General features: G+C 48.7%; 1 protein-coding gene across 1 annotated transcript in view; it reads left to right on the top strand.

Moving 5' to 3' along the window:
- Cracdl (CRACD like) overlaps positions 1 to 16,542 on the top strand; it is a 118,609-nt gene extending 102,067 nt beyond the window's left edge. Inside the window, exons 8-10 of the mRNA XM_052193525.1 lie at positions 13,348 to 13,547; positions 14,602 to 14,746; positions 15,827 to 16,542. Coding sequence (XP_052049485.1) covers positions 13,348 to 13,547; positions 14,602 to 14,746; positions 15,827 to 15,969 — 488 coding nt within the window. The 3' untranslated portion in view covers positions 15,970 to 16,542. The remainder of the gene's footprint in view (positions 1 to 13,347; positions 13,548 to 14,601; positions 14,747 to 15,826) is intronic.
- The last annotated feature ends 479 nt before the right edge of the window (positions 16,543 to 17,021 follow it).

The following is a 17,021-nucleotide window of genomic DNA, read 5'->3' as shown; positions in this document are numbered from 1 at the left end:
AGAGTGATTCAGAAAGCTGTTTTAACAGCAAGGAAAATTGCTTTGTAGGTAAAAGTTTGATATCAATCTGCTCTCAAGGTCCAGGTCGGGAATTGTCTCTCAGGGCCTAATGAGCAGAACTCAGGGTCATAGTTAGAGCTAGAAAGGAAGAAACCTCGGGCATGGCATTTGGCCCCTTATTTATGTCTGACCTCTTCGACACTATAAAATGCCCAGGATAGGCAGAGACAGGAGGATTATGAGTTAGAGGCAAGGTTGCCCTAAGCAATGAGACTGGGATCATAGATAGATAGATAGATAGATAGATAGATAGATAGATAGATAGATAGATGGCAGATAGATGGATGGATGGATGGATAGATAGATAGATAGATAGATAGGCAGATAGATGATAGATAGGTAGATAGATAGCTGGATGGATGGATAAGTAGATTGATAGGTAGATAGATGATAGATAGGTAGGTAGATAGGTAGATGGATAGATGGATGAATGGATGGATGGATGGATGGATGGATAGATAGATAGATAGATAGGTAGATAGATGATAGATAGGTAGGTAGATAGGTAGATGGATAGATGGATGGATGGATGGATAGATAGATAGATAGATAGGAAGATAGATCTTGCTTAAGTAGTAGAGTCATCTTGCCCATCTCTGTGCACTGACATTTTCTAGTCCATAGAAACAGTAACTGATTTCCAAAGCAAGTGCTCTGCTGGGCACAGGTAATGGTTTAGATTTTCCCAAGAAGGGAAAAGAGGAGGAGTTGGTCTCTGTCTGCTGGGAGTCCATCCTCTCAGAGACTGAGATGAAAGATGAACTTCTGGGTTTTGACTGCTGCCTGGTCCCTGTGTCCTCCACTCTGCCTAAGACAGACGGGAGCAGAGCCTCAGGTCTTTGTGGTGAAGCCTTGCCTGGGCGACAGTCCCCACACTCAGACCGCTGATGTGGCTTCTGCCTTCATCCTCACTACTCCAAACTGTAGCAGCTAGAGGCCATTTAATTCATATCAGACATAGGTAACGAATTTTTCATGATCATGTTCATCGGTTTCCTAGAGATAATTAAGTTTTGCTATTCATTACCTTGTGGTGACAGGGACTTTGCCCAGGTTCACAGATCATAAAGAGTATCAGTTGTCCCTGATGGGTGCACAGCTCTAAACTCTGCTCAGGCAACTCCAGCTGTGTTGTCCCCTGCACTGATATTTTCCTTGCCCATCCATACTGCACCCTGTGTTCCCTTTGAAGGGAAAGAGGAACCTTCCCTCAGTGATGAGGGCAGAGATGTAGGAATTATTGTAACAGACATGGGAGCCCAGTTTGCCAAAAAGGCTGGACATCATGGGGCTATGCTAAGTGGTTATACAAGCCCAGTACTATGCATGTGTGTGTGTGCGTGCGCGCACGCGCGCGCATGCGCACGTGTATGCATACACTCCTCAGCACAAAGTAGGCTTATTTATAGACCTGGGCCACAATTTGCCGCTCTTCCATGAGAGGAAAATGGCCTATAGTTAGCCAGCTTGTTCAATTTCCAAGACACTCTCCTTCCTCCTGTTGGTCCAGCACATCTCAGAGTCTAAATTACAGGTCAGGAAACAACTTTCCACACACATAATTAGGCATTATTTTTAGAAGGAGATAGTGTCATGTTTTGAAAACGTTTAAAACACACCCACACACAGACCATATAAGAAAAGTTTGCAAGCCAGGTATATTGTCACACACCTGTGATTCCAGCTATGTGGGAGGCAGAGGCAGGCCGGGTGGCAAGTCTGAGGCCAGCCACTGCAACCTGGCAATATTCTGTCTCAAAGCAATGTTTCTGTGGGGTAGAGAGGCTAGCTCATGGTTCAGTTTGCTTCGTATCATTGTGATAAAGCACTGTGACCAAGGACAACTTGGAGAGGAAAGAGCTTAGAAGGTTTCCACACATCCTGATCATGGCCCAACATTAAGGAAAACATAAGGCCTCAAGGAGGGCAGGGACTGGGAGTAGGAGCAGAAGCAGAGGCCATGCAGGGAAGGGAAAGCTGCTTACTGGCTTCTTCCAGGGACACACTCAGCCTGCCCAGGGGTGGCCTTCCCCAGAGCGAGCTGTACCCTCCCTTATCAATGCCCCCCAAAAACGTGCCTACAAGGCCAACCTGGCAGTGCCATTTTCTCAACTGAAAGTTCCCCCTTTCCAGATGGTTCTAGCTTCTCTGTCAGGTTCACCAAAAACTAACTGCACACCTCACATGCACACAAAGCACTGGCTTCAATCTCCTGGGCCTAGTTTGATTCTTTCAGAGGAATACCCATGTGCATCTTGGACATTTTTTTTGGTTTTTTTGTCTTGTTTGTTTGTTTGTTTGTTTGAAACCCATCTCTGCTCACTTTTGGCCTTACCCTTCTGTCCCCGATTCTTCCCTAAGAGAGTGTTGTCAGCCTGCTGGCCTCTGGTTCCCAGGCTTACCCGTGCTCCTCAGTGTCTGTAAACACTCTCAGAAATGGGGACATTTTACAGCGGAGGAGGAGTTCAGATCAGAGGCTCCCCAATCTTCTTATCCATGAAAACCTCCTAACACAGTCTTCCACATTCCCTTTGGAGATCTCATTGCACAATGATATCTGGAAGAAAAGCGATGAGAAGTTCCCCGAGGGAGCTGGAGAGCCCTTCATGATGCGGAAGACAAGTGAATTCCTTAGAATGTTACCTCTACTCTGTATCCTATCCATGACCATTCTAGGAATCAAAGGGCTGGAAAGAAGGCTCAGCGGTTAGGAGCACTGACTGCTCTTCCAGAGGTCCTGAGTTCAAATCCCAGCCACCACATGGTGGCTCATAACTATCCATAATGAGACCTGACGCCCTCTTCTAGAGTGTCTGAAGACAGCTACAGTGTACTTACACTGTAAATAAATAAATAAATAAATCTTAAAATAAATAAATCTTAAAAAAAAAGAATCTAAGCATAAGTTAAAGCTCAGAGCTTAATGACAAAAAGGAAGAGTTTTACTGCATGTAAATTTTAAAATAATTTTTAAACATATAAGACACAGAAGCTTCCTTCCTTCCTGAATGCCCTCCTGTCTGGATGTCATCTAATCCTGCCCTACACAAAGAATCCAATTCCTTCCCATACACATTGCATTCATGGCTCTGACATACAAGGATAGGTACATGGATGATTTATTTCATCACAACCTGCTATCCATCCTGGCCTGCCATTTGATATTTGGAGCCCACAATAAAGCAAGGGCATCTTTCACGAGTTGCTTGATTGGCTCGACCCATCGTTTTAAGTACTGTCTATCATGAAGGACACTGAGCTTGTTTTGAGCCTTTTCCCTCTTGGTCACTGTCCTGGCTGGTTTTATGTCATCTTGACACAAGCTAAAGTCATTGTAGAAGAGGGAACCTCAGTTGGGAAAATAACCCTCAGCAGGCTGACCTATGAACAAGCCTGTGGTGCATTTTCTCAATTAATGATTGATGTGGCTCAACTGACTGTTGCTGCTGCCAGCCCCGGGCTGTGGTCCTGGGTGATTTAATCAGGCAGGCTGAGCAAATCCCGAGGAGCAAGCCAGTCAGCAGCACCCCTCCGAAGCCTCTGCATCAGCTCCTGCCTCCAGGTTCCTGCCTTGAGTTCCTGCCCTGGCTTCCTTTGATGATGGACTATGACGTGGAAGTGTAAGCAGAAATAAATGCTTTCCTTCCCAAGAAGGTCTTGGTCATTATCACAGCAGTAGAAACTCTAAGACAGTCACTATACCATGGTCACCATTCTGACCAATTTCACTTCTGAATCTCACCAGGACAGATCCCCCAAAGTGCACTCCTGTGCGCTATTCCCTGGGTTGACTCGAGCAAGACTGTGCCGACAAAGATCGCACTGGTCTCCCAGCACAGTGGAAACCATTCCCTCCCCCGACACCCCACTCCTGGGTATTGGGTGAGGCTGGTGAGGCTGTGCTCCACCCCTACCTGGTATGAGGGAAGGAAAAATGTCAGTCATGCCATACAACTTGATCAGTGAGTTTTGACCATCCCAGCAGCAAGTGCTTTCCCTCATTGTCCCCGCCCCCATCAATACCTTATTCTTTCAGCATGGGGAACCGAACCCAGGGCTTAGTGAACACTAGGTGGGTATTCACACTACCCTCTAGACCCCCAGCAGAATTCCCTATCTTTAACCTCTCTCCCCTCCAGTTCTCTTCCCATATCCAACCATGGAGTGTTCCTCTTAAAAAATTCTCCATGCCTTAACACACATGGAGTAGAGTTGTAATTCCTGGATCAGGCACTCAAGGCTTTTTAGATTAGGGCCAGAATCAACAATTCTTCATTCTAAATCTCTTTGCCTTCCCTCAGCCTCCCTCTGCCATCCACAGCCTCACCCCACCTGTGGGAAGCACATCCTACCCTAACCTGAGCAAAATGAAGGGTTTGCTCGCCAGAGTCACTTGAGTTTCCAAACTCAGAGTGTTATTTCTTTGTGTGTAAAATGAAGGTTGTTGCTGATATGGATTATGGGAACACAGAACAGCAAACACATTTTGCCTGTGACAGGTAACATTATTCTCTAGCACAGAACTACTTTCTCAAGGAAGTGCCTGTTTCCTCATCCCAGTGGCAAATAACACACTGTGACCAGGATTCCTCATCCTAGCTCAGACCGAGGTGCCAGACCCAGTTTCGGACCCATTTACCAATTTGCCTTGAATTAGGGATGGCAGAACTCTGTGGCATTTCCGTGACAAGCAGAGCTATAGCTGGAGATCCCCCAGTGCAGGGACTGGGACAGGAACAGACATCTTCCTTACTCTTGCGTCTCTAGGAGACACTATGAAGCTTCCTGGGAGGCTGGTTGTGTCTTCCCTGCAGTCGAGCATCTTGAAGGGTCGGTGGCTAATTCCAGCCACTTATAGATGTTGGGCAGATAAGGCTCCTCTGAGTCCTCCTGTGGTCCCATTGCTACCAAGAGGACAAGAGAACCCCAGAGAGCAGCTGCAACCCAGGAGATCTAAAAGTTGACCGGAATGTTCCAGAGTCCTTCTGGGCATCTGCCAATCTTAGGACAAGCCCAGTAAGAGAGTCGAAGGTGTCAATCAAAGAAGAACTCTCTTAATCTCCCGCCCACTTTTCCTTCTGTACCTGCAGCCATGGAGAAAGAAACCTGACCCCTTCAGGGAACAGGAAACTCAGCCTGACTTAGCTCAGGGACCATGTGTTCTAGTTTCCACCTAAGGCGGCTCTGTCTTCCCTTGAACATTTGCCCATTTTCTAGACACAAATTTGATGAAGTGAGAGGAGGTGAAGTGAGAGGAGGAAGGTGCCGCCCATCTTTGAGGTGGATCTTCCCAAATCCATTACGGCCAGGAGGATAATCCCACACCCACTTGCCCACAGGCCAACCTGACATAGACAACTCCTCAACTGAGGATCCCCCTTCCCTCAGATGATTCAAACTCATGACATGTTGATATTTAAAGCCAACCATCCTGGGCAAGTAAGTGACTTTGCTCCATGACCCTCTGGTGAGGGTCTGAAAAAAATCCACTCTGAGGAGAGTTGTGAAAGTCCTTATGAATGCCATGTCTGCTAGAGATTGGGTCTTGAATGCCCCTCAAAGCCCCATGTGTCATGTGTTGAAGACTTGGTCCTGGCTTGTGAGCCTTTTGGGAGACAAGGGAGCCTGTGGTAGGCAGGAAAGAGATTAGGCGAGCCTTTGAATTAAATCTTGGGACCGCAGGCCCTTCCTGTCCTCTTCTCCTTCCTGGGTCCCATGAGGTGAACAGGCTGTCACCGGCTTCTGCTGGCTTGTCTTTCACCATCATGGGCCCAAAGAACCGGGGCCAAGTGGCCTCTGAGACCTTTACACTTTGAGCCAAAATAAGTATCCCCTCTGTGTAAGTTGGTTCTGTCTAGTACTTTGCTGTAGCCACAGAGGATTAGCAGCACCGCTCTGAGAAGCAACATAGAGTGGAATTCAGTTCTTATATCTCTCTGGTGGAGAGGCCTTACCCACCTGCTAAGGCTGCATGAAGGAGGCCGCAGCTGTGTAATAGAAGGGAGCTCTTCACTCTGTGGACAAGGGCCTTCCATCTCTGCAAGTGGCTACTTATTCCTTCTTGGTTGCTGGAGGCAGTTCTCATGGGGTTCCAGCTATTATTGAATCTTCTCCGGAGGGCAGAGGGAAGGACTCCCAGGGAGGGTGTTTGTGTGTCTTGTGGGTTATGTGGAGTGGGTGTTATACAATCCGACAGTTTTCTTATTATTCTGCTGCAGCTCAGAATTATTTTCAAATAATCATCCCCACATCCTGTGTTCTCACAGGATCACTGTTCCATCTAAGGCAGGTGATAGAAACCTGCTGGCTCTCGGCCAAGGGCTGGGCTTGGGTCATTGCTTTTTGCCCGAGAGACTAGTTTTAATTGCATAGTTGGTAGCAGTTGAGAAAAATAATGTCCTTTGGGTCTAGCATGCCCACTAACAACAAAAACACCTTGGCTCCCAGGTGCCACTATGAGGAGTAGATGCTGGGCCGGGCCAGTCTCTGGTTTCTGCCCACCTTGTTTGGCAAGCATTTAGCAGCAAGTTGTGCTTAAATGAGGAAGAGAGCCTGCCAAGACATCTGTTGCTTAGGATGCCCCCAATAAATGTGCTTGCACATGGGTGACCATATTCCTGGTCCCAGTGCACATATCTTACCCAGATGTGACTCATGTGTTATTTTGTAACCACCTCTGGGCAGGAGGGCTTTAAAACACAACAACAAACTAGAACAATGACCCATAAACTCCCGGGATATAAACAGGAGTGACAGCCCTTCTAGAGATCATTGCCTTTGATTATTCGATATGTGTATACACACACACACACACACACAGGCAGGTATCACACACTGCATGTGTAGGGGTCAGAGGACAACTTTTGGAAGATGGTTCTTTTTCTTTCCAGTATCTAGGTCCTGGGGGCGGGTTGGGGCTGGGGGTATGTCCCAAGTCAGGTCTTCAGGATTGGCAGGAAGTACCTTTATCTACTGAGCAGTCTCCCTAGCTGGACAGTCTTTATTCTTCCTTTCTTGTGGGTTTGAAGACTGAGAGAGGTCAGGCAGAAGTCAGACTGTAGGTCAGGCAGAGGTGAGTTTAGGGGTAGAGAGTGGAAATTAAAACCACAAGAAGCCTGAGGCGGCAGAAGTAGAGTCTAGCAACCCCAAGCTGTGCCTCTTGACCTGAGAGGAAGTCCCAGGGCGAGAACTGGTTGGCCCTTTTGGCCTTGTGTGTGGCTGGGGAAGGAAATTTGGAAGTAGTCCATGTGTTTCTGGGAGCTAGGGAGTGGAGAGAGGGGCCACCATCAGACAGGCAAGAGGCAGAGAGGGAGTGAGGAGAGGGGCCACCATCAGACAGGCAAGAGGGAGAGAGGGAGTGGGGAGAGGGGCCACCATCAGACAGGCAAGAGGCAGAGAGGGAGTGAGGAGAGGGGCCACCATCAGACAGGCAAGAAGCAGAGAGGAAGTGGGGAGAGGGGCTACCATCAGAAAGGCAAGAGGCAGAGAGGGAGTGGGGAGAGGGGCCACCATCAGACAGGCAAGAGGCAGAGAGGGAGTGGGGAGAGGGGCTACCATCAGACAGGCAAGAGGCAGAGAGGGAGTGGGGAGAGGGGCCACCATCAGACAGGCAAGTGGAGGGAAACCACAAGGGACCTTGGAGGCTGAGAGGTAAAGAGAATGGGAAGGAGCTGCCAGGGAGGGACGAGGTTTCCCCCAGAGTCCCTCAATATCCTTCTTGAATTGTGGAAACAGCTCCCAGGCAAAGGCCTGGGTTATCCCCCGTGTGGGCAGGGCATTAGACTCCTCTTCCTGACCAGTACTCAGCAGCTAAGGAATCCAGATGCTCTGACAGCTGTGTGTTCTAGTTTGTATCTCCTTTCGGGTGCTTCTTCAGTGTCATATGCATGTGTTTGCATTACTGTGCGTGTGCACATACATGTGTGCACGTTGAGTGAAGGCCAGAGGTAGCCATTGGGTGTCTTCCTCGGTCGCTCTCCGCCTTGTTTTCCGAGCATGGGTCTGTCACTGAACTTGAAACGGACCAGTTGCTTGAAACTAGCTGCTCAGCAAGCTCCAGGCCTCATTCAGGGGACTCAGATTTTCTCCTGCTGACTACATATATCCAGGTAACCACAGAAGTGCCTGATTTGGGGGGGGGGGGGCTGCAAATGTGTTTTGGCAGGGAGAGCGTCCTCCAACAGGGAATAGTGAGCACTGGGCATTGATAGTTTACTGAATGAGGAAATGAAGGGGTAGTGGGTCCATTCGGGGCTGGAGCTAGTGCAGACCTCTACATTATGTGCTTTATGGAAAGCCCTTGCTTGATTTTAAAATAAAGCCTCCAGCAAGCACCATAAGCCTGAGTTCTGTTATAAGATTGCCCTGTGGCTGTTGGACAGAACTGATGGAAAGCCACTAAAATCCACCAGTGATATAGACCAGGAGCTGCTGTGAGCCAGGACAGATAACAGATTAATGACTGTTTTAAGAACAGAGCTGGAATAACTGGGTGGTGGTGGCATACGCCTTTAATTCCAGCACTTGGGAGGCAGAGGCAGGTGGATTTCTGAGTTCGAGGCCAGCCTGGTCTACAGAGTGAGTTCCAGGTCAGCCAGGGCTACACAGAGAAACCCTGTCTTATGTGGGAAGCCATAATGGACCCTCACTAACAGCCCAGAGGGCTGGCAGGGCAAAGGTCCTGAGTAAAACAAAGAAGAGCCTCTCCCCTTGAACTGTGGGTTGGAAGGGAAGTCCTGAGATAACTGTGGGATGCTCCAGACTGTGCAAACATCAGAAATCTCCACGGGACACCCTTATCTCTTCCTGCTGAAACTGCCAAGAATGCCCCTCCCTCCTTTGTTCTTGCCTAGAGGCGAGCTCTTCCTCTGAAAGCTTAAAACCTGTGTACCCCAGAAAATTAAACAAGACCTCGACAATTGAACCCTCCTTGCCTGGTCTCCTTTCTCTCTCCCCCCTTTGATCTTCAGATAGCACCCCTTCGGAACCCTGAATAACTGGACCTGCTGGACGAGTCAGTCTTGGGAAAAAAAAAAAAAAGAACAGACCTGAAGTCGTATATGCTGAAAGCCCAATATAAACCCTGAAGCAAACATAAGGCATTGTAGTCTCTGGACACAAGGTCCATGTCTGCCCTAGGGTCCACTTAGTGTCTGTCTATCATGTCCATGTTTTTTAGGTCAGGGCCTAAAAAACAAGCAGACAGGACCAAGCGCTGTTCTGGCTTCAACCACCTGAGAGACATGGTTGTTAATCAAACAGGTTGTTAGATCAGAAGGGGATGTTCTTTGTGTGTGTCTGTGGTTTTTCCAGACAGGGTTTCTCTGTATAGCCCTGGATGTCCTGGAACTCACTCTGTAGACCAGGCTGGCCTTGAACTCAGAAATCTGCCTGCCTCTGCCTCCCAAGTGCTGGGATTATAGACGTGTGCCACCACGCCCAGCAGAAGGGGACATTCTTATTGAGCGAACTCAGGCATCATCTTTCCTTGAGGAGGTTCTAATTACTGGAAATTAACTATGGGTATACATTTTTACCACAACGGTTCATGGACTGCAAAGACGGCTCCAGTTAAAGCATTTGCTACACAAATGTGAGGACTTGAGCTGACTGCCCAAGTTTCTTATTATCCCAGCACTGGGGTGGGGCAGGAAGAAGGGTCTCTGGGGCTTACTGGCCAGCCAGTCTAGCAGTATCAGTAAGCACTAGGTTAGGTGAGTGACCCAATTTCAAAAATAAGAGTGCATAGAGATTAGGGAGCATACTTGGTGTCAACCCCTGGCCTTTGTGTGCATACATGCACATAAACTTGTGTGTATATGCATGCACATGTGCAAGCACACACACACACACACATACACACATGAATGTGCAAACACACACACTCATACATGCAGGCACAAATGAATGCACAAGCACATTCATACACACACACATGCACAGGCATGTACTCGAGCACACAGTTGCTTCAAGATGGACAGCACACACAGCAGCATGCTGTCCTGGTCCAAGCTTGCTTAGACCAGGACATCTGCTTTAATTTCACAGGCCAGTATCGGGAGCCCCTAAAGTTCACATCCTCTAGCTCCTCGCCTTCAGAACATGACTGTGTTCTTGACAGTCCTAAGCTTCCAGGCTCAGCCTTGGGAGAGGAGTCATGGGGTGTGGCTCATCATCTGTGTTTCACCCTCAGCCCCTCAGCTGGTCACTTCTAGGATTCTTTCTGGAAAAACAAAACAAGCCAACAAACAAACAACTAGTGCTTTACATTTGATATTTTTAATTTTTTTTATTTTTTGGTTTTTTTGAGGCAGGATTTCTCTATATAGTCCTGGCTGTCCTGGAACTCACTCTGTAGACCAGGCTGGCCTGCCTCTGCCTCCCAAGTGCTGGGATCCAAGGCCGGTGTGCGTGACCACTGCCCTGCCCAGCACATTTGAATTTTAATAGGCACCAAAACCAAGCAAAGGAAGTGACTCTGAGTGATGGAAAGTGCTTGCCACCTGCAGGTCGAGCATCCCAGGACCAGGTGAATAGTTAGGACTTGGGGAGGTGGCTTCTAAATACAGACATAAGTCTACAAGCTAAGTCCATAAGCCCACTGCATTAGTTTCCCCATCTTTCAAAAGAGATTAGAAAACAGAAATCAACAAAATGGTTGTGTTACATTGTTACCAGCAACTACAGAATAGCAGCGGGAGCAGCTGAGGCGGCAGCCAGTGGTCATCTGCACACACTGTAATGGAGAACAGCTGACGGGTGCCAGGCACTGTGCTGGGGCTTGCAGAAGAGGGAGGACGACGTCACTGAATTGTTGCAAACAGCTGGCATAGAGATAGCAGGTTGTCTTGTGGAATTTTTACACCTACATTTACACCTGGTCTGCCCAGGCTCACACTGCTAGCCTTAAACCCAGCCCCAGGACAGGCCGTGATGAAGACTGTGGCTTTACAGTGTTTTCCCAAATAGACCTTGAAGGAAGAGACTATGTTACTGAGAAGGGAGGAATTTTACCAACTGTTCCTTTGATCTCCTAAACTAGTGAAGTGATAGTTTCCTCTGATCAGAAGTCACTTCCCTGCGCAGTGGGCTTGTTTGGACTGAGCCCCGTGGCTCTCCAGCTCCCCACACCTGAGGCACACCGAGGCTATCCTTAAGTGTTAGTCTGTGGTTTTTCTAAGGCAGATTAGATAGCTCCCTTTCCGGGCAGCTGTGTGGGGAAGCAGCTTCTCTCAGACCCTGGCAAAGGGGTCACATACATTCCAAGATGTGGTGTGTCTGCTGTTCACTGAAAGAAATGCTGAGCTCTGCGGGTGTTGGAAGCAGACCTGGAAACACTTGATAACTTAAAGTCCTTATTATTCGGGAGGTGGGGCTGAGACGTCAGAAGTCTTTAAATCAAATCCCCAGGAGACTCTGGTCTGTCTGTTGAGGCAGGAAGATAAACAAAGGAGGGGTTGCCTGCGGCTTTATTTGAACTGACACGTCTGCAGTGCCCTAGAGCTGACCTTCTGAGGAGCTCTAATCACAGAAGAGATTTTATGTTGCAACCTTGGCCCCGAGAGAGTTAATGCTTTAAGGGATCACTGACAACCTTTTTGGTCCCCCCTCCCCAAGGCAGCCATAGACTGCCTGCTGCATTCCCTGCCCCCCCCCCCTCTCTTGACCTCCCCAGCCCAGGTGGAGCATAGACCAGGAGCCCTGGGTTCCAATGTGAGACAGGATAAGGGTGCAAGTCACGGAAGCCACTCAGGCCTGTGTCGCAGAGCAGAATGGCAATCACCTGCCTCTGCCCATACTTACTTGGGACAGAAATGCAACATCTCTGAGGCTTGATATTGTGGAAGTGTCCAAGTGTGGGGGAATACAGGAGCCAAACAGGAAAGAAATGGCTGCCGAGAGATCTTGGCCACTTGCTCAAGTCAGTGGGCCATGAGTTGCCTGTAGGTCACATCCTGGCACAGCCTAGTACAGCTGCAGGGTTCACCCACTCCCGTGGGTCAGCTTGCGAGTGGAGATACATGGGCACACACCAGGGCAGCTGAAAACATTGCCACCCGGCGCCAGAGCCCCGCCCTCCCCTGTGGTCCCTTCTCCCCAAACCACCTTACAGGCAGTCCCATATAACTTCTCTGCTCGTCTCTTTTAAGATTTTAAACTCTACGTGTACAAGCATTTTGTTTACGTGTTTGTCTGTGCACCGGGTGTATACCTACAGATGCCAAAGAAGGTGACATAACCGACGGAACTGGAGTGGCAGATGGTTGTGAGCCACATGTGGATGCTGGGACTCAAACTCAGGTCTTCCAGAGGTGTTTTTAAAATATATCTTTTAGCTCAGATGAGGTTATCCAAGTGCAGGGTGTAAAGAACTATGTCCTGTGACTTTGGGCTAAGGTGACAGAGCGCTAGGTACGCAGCACTGAGTGTTGAGGGGGTGGGGGACCAAGCAGCAGGCCAGACCTGCTGAGGCCGGCCTGGCGCTCAACAAGCTACATCTCTTCTGATTTAAAACTGGAATGTCAAGTTCCTCCGGTTGTGAATTTCATCTTATCAGAACTGTTCAGAATATGTTCTTAGCTGAGAAAATAAAGTTCAAACCCAGAGAAAATGTTCAGTCTGTTTCCAAGGAGGCAGCTGCCACTGGCCTGGGCTCACTAGGATAGGGATGGGGTGAGGGTGACACCCAGGACGAGCTCAGAGGGAACTCCTAGTCACCAAGGTGCAGAATTGGCAGGAGAGGGCCCTTTAAAGAAAACAAACAAAAAAACAAAAATCCAGAGAGAACCTCTAAAGATTTCGTGGAGAGCAGAAGAGAAGCAACGTCTGTGTTGACCAGGGAGGCCCCCAGCACTTCCTGTGTCAGGTGAAGACAGATGCTTTTAGAAATGGCATCACATCCCACCAAGGGAATGTGTTTAACACGAGTGGGGGCGGGGCTCTGGCCCTATCTATGCAGACATCCCAGCTCCTCCCAGAGAGAATGAAATCAGCTTTGAAATGCAGTGTTGGGTGGCAGCTGCATCACTTTTGGTATCTCGGACCAGGGGAGGTAATCTATTTGAGGCATCTAGAGAAAAAAAAATTAAGTTTGCTGAAGAAAAGAAATAATATCATCAGCGAGGCTTTGGCTCACAGGGGAATGGGAAGTGGGGTCTCTGAGACTCCACTCCTCCACCCCCACCTCTCCTCAGCCCCCTGAATCAAACTAAGCAATACAGCACACCTTGCTGTGGGTGGGACTGAAGGGGAGGGTGGGACTGTCTGCCTAAGATTGCTTCTTTTTAGCCTCTGTCACAGAAAAGGGTCAGCCTCCTGCGGCTACAGGTCCTGGGGCTGATGGGCAACCCACCCCACCCTGGATCACCATGGCCCGGCAGAAGAGAAGAGGCACCCCAGACCTGGCCGGCAACCAGGAAGAGAAGCCCGGGTCGAGGCCCCCAAAGACAGAAACTGGAAAGCAAGCCAAGGTGGCCGAGAGAGCCCAGGTTATCACTGTTCTTCTGTGGCACTTGGGGGGGGGGGGGATGAATCTTGGCGGGGAGGGGGGAAGGGGAAGGAGGAGGGGGATCTTGGCAGGGTGCAGAGGGAGTGGGTACCACGGTGCTCAGAGAGGTCCTGTATGACCATCACAGAGACATGACTATCATCATGCCTACAATGACTGCTGACTTGCGTAGAGACAGTCCATTAGCTTCTGGCCCCCATGGAAGAGCACGCTGCCTCTTCTTTGTCTGTGTGGGCTGGTAGAAATGCAGCCGAGACTGAGTCTGCGCTGGCCTCCTAGGCAACGCAGCTTAGCCTCTGGAAAAAAAATTGAAGACAATTAAACCGATGTCTCCTCTCAGACACAAGCTAACACTGTCGCCAGCTCCACCTCAGCTCATTGTGTGGTGACAGATGAACCCTGCTCTCGCTGCTGCCTGCTGCCTCCCCTTTCCCCTCACCTGGGGCGGCACAGCCAAAACCAGGGGGTTGCTTGTTGTATTCAACTAAAAACAGCACTCACCAACCCCAACACCTGTGCTTCGAAGCAGGCCATGATGCGGCCTCCACCAGCCAGCAGGATAAATGGCGTTCTGCCTATGGGAAAGGGAGCCTGTGCTGCGGTAGGACCTGCTTCCTTTCCTGTTCATGCAACCCTCAGTGGTAGCTCCCAGCTGAAGACCTGTATGTAGCACAGAGGAAGGAAAAACACAGAGCAAAATGTTAGCCCATGTCGGCTGCTGCCATATGGCACGTGTCATAGAACCATGTCCTATGGCTTTCACAATGAGTCCCTGCTGTATTCCAGCAGGGGCTGAGGCTGTATTGTATAGGTGAGGAAGGAGCCACCATGCACACATGGGCTGCAGGGGGCTGTTGGCACAGGTCATAGCGCTGGCATTTCGATGGGTGGCGCTGGTGCACAGAGCCCCTTTCCAGAAAGTGCCACAGCAGGATGCATCTTGGGAGAGACATTTTGTGACTAAGTCACTGGGAGTAGTTACCCCCTCTGAGTCTGCACCATTGGGCAGCACGTGTCATTTTGTGTCTCCGCAGGAGTCTGTGAAGCAGGGTGACTTCGTCCGGAGCAAATCTTTCCTGATGCCCCCTGCAAAGCCTGCAGTAACCCAGAGGCAGGGGTCAAAACTGAACCTCAAGGAGGGACTGCAGAGAGGAATCTCACTGTCCCATCAGAACTTGGGTATGAGATTGGCTTGTATTTCCAAATACTACATATATATATGATTGGAGCTTGTGTTATTGAATCATTTTGCCATGTTGAGCTGCATTTTTTAAATGCAGCCTTTTTTCTTTGAGAGGGAATTTACATGTGATAATGGACACCCATATTCAATGTGCATTCCAGTGGCTGTATCTAACAGTGAGATTATGTATATTTGCAGAGTCCTACCACCCTGGTGGCAATCTGTCTTAGTCAGGGTTTCTATTCCTGCACAAACATCATGACCAAGAAGCAAATTGGGGAGGAAAGGGTTTATTGAGCTTACACTCCACATTGCTGTTCATCACAAAAGGAAGTCAGGACTGGAACTCAAGCAGGTTAGGAAGCAGGAGCTGATGCAGAGGCCATGGAGGGATGTTCCTTACTGGCTTGCTTCCCCTGACTTGCTGAGCCTGCTCTCTTATAGAACCCAAGAATACCAGCCCAGAGGTGGTACCACCTACAAGGGGACCTCCCCCCTTGATCACTAATTGAGAAAATGCCCCACAGCTGGATCTCATGGAGGCATTTCCCCAACTGAAGCTCCTTTCTCTGTGATAACTCCAGCCTGTGTCAAGTTGACACACAAAACCAGCCAGTACACAATCTAAGAATAAAACATCCCCCTCACCCTGGAAAGAAACCTATTTGTCGAATTCCCTTCCCTGGGGTAGGTAAGCACTAACCTACTTTGCATCTCTGTGAGATTTCCCTTTTGGGGAATGTGAAATCATAAAACATGTGCCCCTGTCTCTGCTGTTTTTGGATGCAATTTCCGAACTCACAGAGGTATTTGTCACCTCAAATGGTGCTGGGGATGAACCCCGGGGTCTCCTGCACACTAATCACATGCTCTGCTATCGAACGACACCCCGGACCTAATATTTTTTAATTTTTTTATTTACTTTGTATTGTAGTCAAAAGACACAAGAATTTTCCTTTGCTCGCTGTCTTTAAGTGGGTGGCTGTACAGGTTAGGTTAACGTCTATTTAAAGCGATGGGGGAGGCTTAGTGAAAATCCACACCGGGTCTCTTGCTTTTGTCTGTTTTGTCTCCAGCAGCTCAGGCTGCAGCGACCACAGAGAAGGAACTTCATCAGCTGAAGAGAGCCAGTTACGCTAGTTCAGATCAGCCATCCTGGATGGAACTCGCCAGAAAGAAATCTCAAGCCTGGAGTGACATGCCCCAAATCATAAAATAGATTGGCAGCCTGCTCATGAAGGATGTCCACTGTATCGACGAGCCACTTAGTTTTAAACTGCCAATAAATCATGGCAGGCAGACTGTGAAACTTACGATTGATTTTTGTCAACAGTTACGATGTGCTCGGAGAAGAGCGAAGAACCAGGGGAACAAAGACCAGCAGACAGCCTCGGTATAGGGCCAGAGGGACTGTGGCAAGAATGTTGCAAAGACCAGAGGCTCCATTCCTGTGCTGAGATCAGTGTGAGCCTACGGAGTCTCAGGTCTGTGCTGCCTCTTGCCCTCGGCCAGTGCTCTGGCCGCCATCTTGCTGTGGGCCATTGTGGTCTTTCTTGTTTACGAATAGGCATGATGTTTGTGGTAAAGCAGGGATGCCCTTTTCAAGAGCAGCTACCTACTTAACAATCCAGTTTTCTGAAGAAACCCACCCGAGAAGGAGAGGAAGGGATGTGGCAGGATTTGTCAATTCATAGACTGTTTCCAAAAAGAATTTTTAAACTTTTCCACTAGGCATCTGTGTCCTGAACCATTGCAAAATGCATTGCCTGTTTAATAAAAAGTTTCAAACATGTTTCTGCTTTGTGCGTAAATGTTGTTTTTACTCACAGAGAACATCTTCCAATGCTGAGGGAAAACCTTCACACCTCAGAGAAAACCCTGGCTCAGTTGGGAGTTAAGTTTGAGTTGTGTTGGGGTGGGGGTGGTTGGTTTGTTTTTTATTGTTCTAACAAAGCATTGTCATTCATTTTGGGAAGAAAGAAGAATTTGTAGGATGTTTTTCTCATTTGCTCTCTATATAACATTGTAAGAATATGAAATTCTTAAAAGGAGTCTGTCCTAGTGTGTTTCTCATTTTGGTTATAAACATCATAACCAAAGCAGCTTGGGAGGAAAGGGTTTATTTGAGCTGACACATCCCAGGTCACAGTCCAGTCAGGGAAGCCAAGGCCGGAACTAGGAGCAGAAACTGAAACACAGGCCATGGGGAAATGCTGCTTACAGCTTGTTTCTTGTGCCTAGCTCAGCCTGCTTTCTTATACAACACAGGAC

The sequence above is a fragment of the Apodemus sylvaticus genome, chromosome 9 (genome assembly GCF_947179515.1).
Source record: "Apodemus sylvaticus chromosome 9, mApoSyl1.1, whole genome shotgun sequence".
Classification (NCBI taxonomy): Eukaryota; Metazoa; Chordata; class Mammalia; order Rodentia; family Muridae; genus Apodemus; species Apodemus sylvaticus.
This window is presented reverse-complemented; position numbering and strand designations above follow the sequence as displayed.